This window comes from Sinocyclocheilus anshuiensis, unplaced genomic scaffold (genome assembly GCF_001515605.1).
Source record: "Sinocyclocheilus anshuiensis isolate Anshui unplaced genomic scaffold, SAMN03320099.WGS_v1.1 scaffold539, whole genome shotgun sequence".
Lineage (NCBI taxonomy): Eukaryota > Metazoa > Chordata > Actinopteri > Cypriniformes > Cyprinidae > Sinocyclocheilus > Sinocyclocheilus anshuiensis.
In genome coordinates, this window is record NW_015549612.1 from 479,295 (window position 1) to 485,214 (window position 5,920).

Sequence of the window (5,920 nt, forward strand, 5' to 3'; positions counted from 1 at the left end):
CAGGGTTTCCGGGGTAACGGCTGCATTTAAATGAATTATTATTATTATTATTATTATTATTATTATTATTATTATTATTATTATTATTATTATTATTATTATTATTATTATTATTATTATTATTATTATTATTATTATTATTATTATTATTATTATTATTATTATTATTATTATTATTATTATTATTATTATTATTATTATTATTATTATTATTATTATTATTATTTCTGCAGTTTAGCGCCATCTGCTGTCAGAGAGTGAAAGTGCGCTTTCATCCAGAGCGTCTCTCACATGTTCCGCCATGTGCTTCTCGTCTGCGCTTATTTACATCAGAGTGCACATGTCTTTCACGCAGCATACAGCGGTGTTGTGAATTTTGACCAGTTGATGGGAAAAGTATTCTTAAAATGCATTCAAAATTCTGAATAATTTGTAATATATAATTATTCACGATATTTAGAAGTGCCCACGATAACAATATCGTGCATATTAATTACCGTGATATATCGCATTACCGAATACCGGCAAAAGTCTACACTCAAACACTCAAAATTGTTTGGATCGTAAATGAATCAGTGTTTTTGAATGAGTCGATTGAATGACTCATTCATAAAGACAGTCAGTTGTTTTGTTCCTGAATGAATCCGTGTTTTTTCGAAGCATTTGGTTGAATTAATGAATAAATTAAATAAATAAATACTCGCTAATGTCGCCAAATTTGGGATTGACGAGTGTATTTAATAACAGCTGTGACACTCAAACTTGCCTGTTCGTGTTCACATACTGTAACAACTCACAATATTCTAGTCGTTCATTGTACTGTATACATGAATAACTGATGTCAGTCCCCCTCTTTGTTCTTGCTTTAGGTCTAACCGAGAACATCACCTGTCACTATGACTAAAGTATGAAAGATAGTGATGTCCGTAACACAGGAAAGTCTTATCACATGTGATGTGACACTACTTATACCAGTGTGGGGAGCAACTCCTGTGCAATAAAACCTTCAGATAACACAACTCCTAAGTTATACCGCATATGAAAAAATTAGCGGCCAATCAAACCGGAGACAGGAAATAACTGTTATAAAGACCTGACTGTGTTTACCTGTGTGGTGCTGCTGAGTGACTCCATAATGTACTCTGCTTTATCCATTAAGCTTCTGTCACACAAACATCATTGTCATTGCAAACATACAGAAAATGTAGCATCTGTAATTAAATAGTGAATATTAATTTCTTTCTATGATACCTTTGTTCAGGTACAACAGCTGACACATCCGGGTTAAAGGTGAACAATATTTCTATAGGCAGAAAAGTGAAAAGATGTTATTTTGTATTTGGAAATTGAGCCCTTCTGTCTCTCTTTCAGATACCTGCAAAGTAGCATTATATCACCATCTTCACCTCACATACACATTGTGCTTAGCATGCATCATCAGTGCACCTGCTTTATTGACTTAACAATTGGTTATCTGTACAGTTCCCGTTTCCCGTTGTACCTTTGATCATTTTCATGAAGCATTGTGCATTATATACCTTAACTCCTCAAGATAAACTTTAACAGAATTTACAGAAACACTAAACAATGTTGCATTTATAAGAGGAGAAACAAAGATAGCTGTAGTCCTCTGAGGTTTTCCAGAGGACATCAAAGCAGGCAATCATCGATAACTCCATCACAAACAGTAGTGAACAGACCAATAGTATCAGGCCAACTGACGCAAAAACCCAAAACAAAGTTCTTAAGTGTGCAAGATAAGACAATATTATCATATTTGATTGAGATTAGGGACATGTTTGAAGGATTTCCTCCTTGTAATAAAACCAATTTAGGCTAAAATATATGTTTTATGTGTTTATATGTTTCAGCCAATTTTTTCTGTCATGTAATTTATCATTTATCTCAGAAAATTAACATTCAAAAACCAGACTGTTGTTTGTTCAGATACATGGCTGCGTGAGTATCTCTCCTCTGGCCTTGACTTTCATTTCAAGGACTCAGGCTCAATCTTTCCAAAAACCTTTATACAAAGATCTGGTTTAATTAAGCCTGACAATCACACAGAAGCATGTGAAGGGTCTTTGTGAGCTCAATCAATGTGTTACTCACTCAAAAAAAAAAAAGGTAAGTGAAAGCCATGCAGATTCAACAATGTTATTCGAATGCAATTCGAGTACAAAACTAAATGCGGGTAATGGTATTATGTGTCTGTTTATTTCTAGAATAATATTGAAACCTTACCAGATAGCATGTTCAGGGCTCTAATTTCATCAGATCTGCCATAAAAAACAACCAATTTAATCATTTTGAGTGGCATAATAATGGCATTTGAATTAAGGAAATTAACTTTTGATCTAAGCGATCATATCATTCATATTCTATTTACTATATAATTCTGTTCTCATTTTAAGTATGGAAACAAAACAGACAGAAACCAACAGTGTGATTAATTTTTAGCTTTTAAATTCAGAGCCTGACCTGAATTTAGGTATTCATTAACTTTAGTTAAACTAATGTGCTGCTCTATGTTAGTAAGTCTTTCAAGCTTACAATTCTGCCTTAACTCCAATGAAGCTTAATTGATATTTTAATGCACTTGTGATAAATTTGGACCTACCTCTTCACATCGGACAAAACCAGTGCAGATAACACAGACACATCAGCTGGCCTCATCGAATGGACTGCGAAAAGGATAATATGACAAATTATACACTGATATCCAGCCTAGATGTTAATTACTTTTCTCACTGTCTTATGCACAATATTCTTGTATAGATTCCTTTACCAGAAACTGGAGTGCTGGGTGAAGGGGATGAAACAGCACAATACAGAGATTCAACTGCAGAAACAAAAAATCGAACCCCGATAAGACACTGGCACACATCAACAAATTTGACTCATTGACATGGCATGGAAGCACAACTTGTGTGACAAATCCATTTCTGTGAGTGCATTACCTACATTGCATTGGATGAATTAGAATTAAAAGACTTAGAAGACAGATAGAAAGTGTATAAATCATACAGTCTCACATCTGCTCCATGACAGAGTAGCCTAATTATTAACCTCTAGGCAGGCTAAAGAGGGAAATCATTTCTAAAATACTATCAAACCAGTCATTAAAATGTCAGGAAAATAATCTAAGGAAGCTTTATGCATTAAATTGGAAGCAGAGTGGTGGAATATCAAAAGTGATTAAATACCTGCTGAACACCTGCATGCTAGAAGTGCCAGAATCATAATCTGTGCACAGGAAGAGAAAGTTTTATCTTTTATTCCCATGATGGAAAGAATCATCCGCTTCTTTGCTTGGTTCATCTGTTTAGAGCCACGTGGAGTAAAGAGCAGTTCTGAACAAAACTGTTGAAACGTTTAGCAACACCTGCTCTAATATATGACTGTAATCTTCCTCAATCACTCAGACACGCCTCCTGTTAGTTTGCATGTTTCAAGGTAGATGGCATGGAATTTATTTTTATAGATCTTATCAAGCTGTTTATTGGAAAGATATTGGCTAGGTCTATAGTCCTGTGGCCGGTTGCATAAACTACATAGACTAGTCTTACAAGGCATCCAATTTTTCTTCTTTAGGACTGGTCATAATTTTTTATAATAATTACATAAAAATAATGAAATAAAAATGAAAAATAGCCTAATTTGAATCCAAAAAGCAATACTGGCTAACTGCTAGCTGATCAAAATGGTTCTTAAGACAGTCTTAACATAGTGACCATGTTTATGCAAATGGGGCCTGGTTTTATGTCTTAGGATGATATAACATGTTTTCTTGACTGTTGTCCTGAGCAACACTACTTTGTTTTGTCAGTTTTAATTTCTTTGTTCACTCATGCAAAATACCTCATTCAGCCAATAAATTCATCAAAGCAACTGCAGATTTCTTGTTCAACACTTCTCAATTATTAACACAATAAACTGATATATCATTTTGGTAGCCATGCATATATACTGTATATGTGAAGTGAACTATTTTTGTTTTTGAAGGTGCAATTACTTTTCAAAGAAAAGAAAGTATAGAAGGTTGTATAGACCTCAACATTATATATATATATATATATATATACACAGTGCAATATGTATTGTGAAAATCACTATACAAATAATTTAAATTGAACTGAAAAATTGTTTATTTTATCTTAAATGAGTTCTGACTGAAAACTTCAATTACCGTGCCAAATATCCCAGTGCCAAGTGAAGGCAACCTGTATTTAACCAGTTTTTGTTGCCGTGTGTGTTTGGAGGTTCAGGAGTGCAGATATTGAATCTGATTAGATATGATTAGAGATGCTGTGAATTATGAAAGTCATTAAGATTTCTGAAGATTTACAGCTTCTCTGATTGATAAGATAAACATTTCATCCTGAGGTTACTAAACATGGGCAGATAGAAGATAACTAATTTGTGTAACGTTGCACATGCATCTACAGCTCAAAATGATTGACATCAGAATCAGATGATTGATGGCTGAGATGTTAATTAAGTCCCTATACCTGGCTGGGGTTAGGCTATGAGCATTGCCATATTTATATAAATGAAATAATATAAAACCAAAGTTCAGTTTTCTGGTTGCAGTGATAATCGAGTGGCTGAGTGGTAAAGGTCAATGACTTCCTGTGTGGATTTGATTGCCGGTGGTCTATGGATCAAAAGGTCAAATCTCAAAATGCTTCCAAAGGCTATAGTAAAAATCTGAAAAACTGAATGTAAAAGCAGTCAGAAACTTCTAAAAAATGATAAGCACTATGCAAGTTAGTTATGGTTCAAATATGATTGTGATATGATGTATTTAGCCATAATAAATAAAAAAAGTATCAAAATTATTGTTTATTTGCTTGTGACTGCAGCAAGGTACAAGTTAGGATGTCTGTTAAGCCTTATTGTGGAGCCTGAAAATATGAATGTTTTGTCTCAGAATGTGAACTAAATGCAATAGAAATCTTGTTATTAAGATTGCCATTATATGACAAGCTGTTAAATTCATCAATTGGAACAAATTATGAATTTAACAACACATCATAATATGATTCTATAATAAGTTATTCAAATTTAAGAATTTGATTTCATGAGATGTAGGTCTCCATTTTCATTTTGTATTATAAGTGCTTTTTTTTTGGTTCTGTTGTTATTATGGGAGTTTTTCCTCAACCATAAAAGCAGAATTGCACCTGCAGAGTCTCTACTTGGAGTTTGTCCCAGTTGGTGGATTTTTGGATGGTGAGGCCCCAGACTTCACATTCATAGTGCGCAATGGGGTCTGTAACAGGTTTGATTATTTATAGCCAGATTCTGGTAGGGGTCTCAGTTTTGATACATAATGCCCTTTGTGCCATGTCTCTGAAGACATCCACAGCCTTGTTGACGTTTTCAGTGGTGCTGCTGATATTAATACACAGGTAGTTTTGAGTATGTTCTAGGGACTTGTTATCTAGCTTGAAGCTATATTTGTAGTGGTTGCTCTTTTTTGGAATATCATTATATTTATGTTTTTATGGTTAATGACCAAACCCATGTTGTGCAGCATCCCAATTTGCTGCTCTTTTGGGTGACAACACCAAGATCTGCAAACAGCACTTGACTGCAGAGTCAACTCTATAGAAATGTTATTTATTGTTTTGATGATAGATTTTTTTTTGACATGGCGCTGAATTTCATTGAATTGAAGATCCTCCTGTGAAATGTAAAAGTTTTAAAATCTGCTTGCGAAATATATACATATACTGTATTTCTAAACATTTAGAGAACTACTGTTTCTCAGTGGCGACCAGCAACTGTTTGGTTACCCACATCCTTCAAAACATCTTCTTCTATGTTCAATAGAAGAAAGAAATTAATACAGGTTTGAAACAACTTGAGGGTGAGTAAATGATAACAGAATTTTCATTTTTGGGCGAACCATCCC

The 5,920-nt window shown here is 33.9% G+C and overlaps 1 protein-coding gene across 1 annotated transcript in view; it reads right to left on the reverse strand.

The window, feature by feature from the left end:
- Positions 1-3,351, reverse strand: part of plb1 (phospholipase B1) — a 16,567-nt gene extending 13,216 nt beyond the window's left edge. Inside the window, exons 1-6 of the mRNA XM_016448104.1 lie at positions 3,207-3,351; positions 2,789-2,842; positions 2,621-2,684; positions 2,245-2,279; positions 1,252-1,303; positions 1,108-1,162 (exon numbers count right to left, since the gene is read on the reverse strand). Of these exons, the coding sequence (XP_016303590.1) occupies positions 1,108-1,162; positions 1,252-1,303; positions 2,245-2,279; positions 2,621-2,684; positions 2,789-2,842; positions 3,207-3,321 (375 nt within the window). The 5' untranslated portion in view covers positions 3,322-3,351. The remainder of the gene's footprint in view (positions 1-1,107; positions 1,163-1,251; positions 1,304-2,244; positions 2,280-2,620; positions 2,685-2,788; positions 2,843-3,206) is intronic.
- Between the last annotated feature and the right edge of the window lie 2,569 nt (positions 3,352-5,920).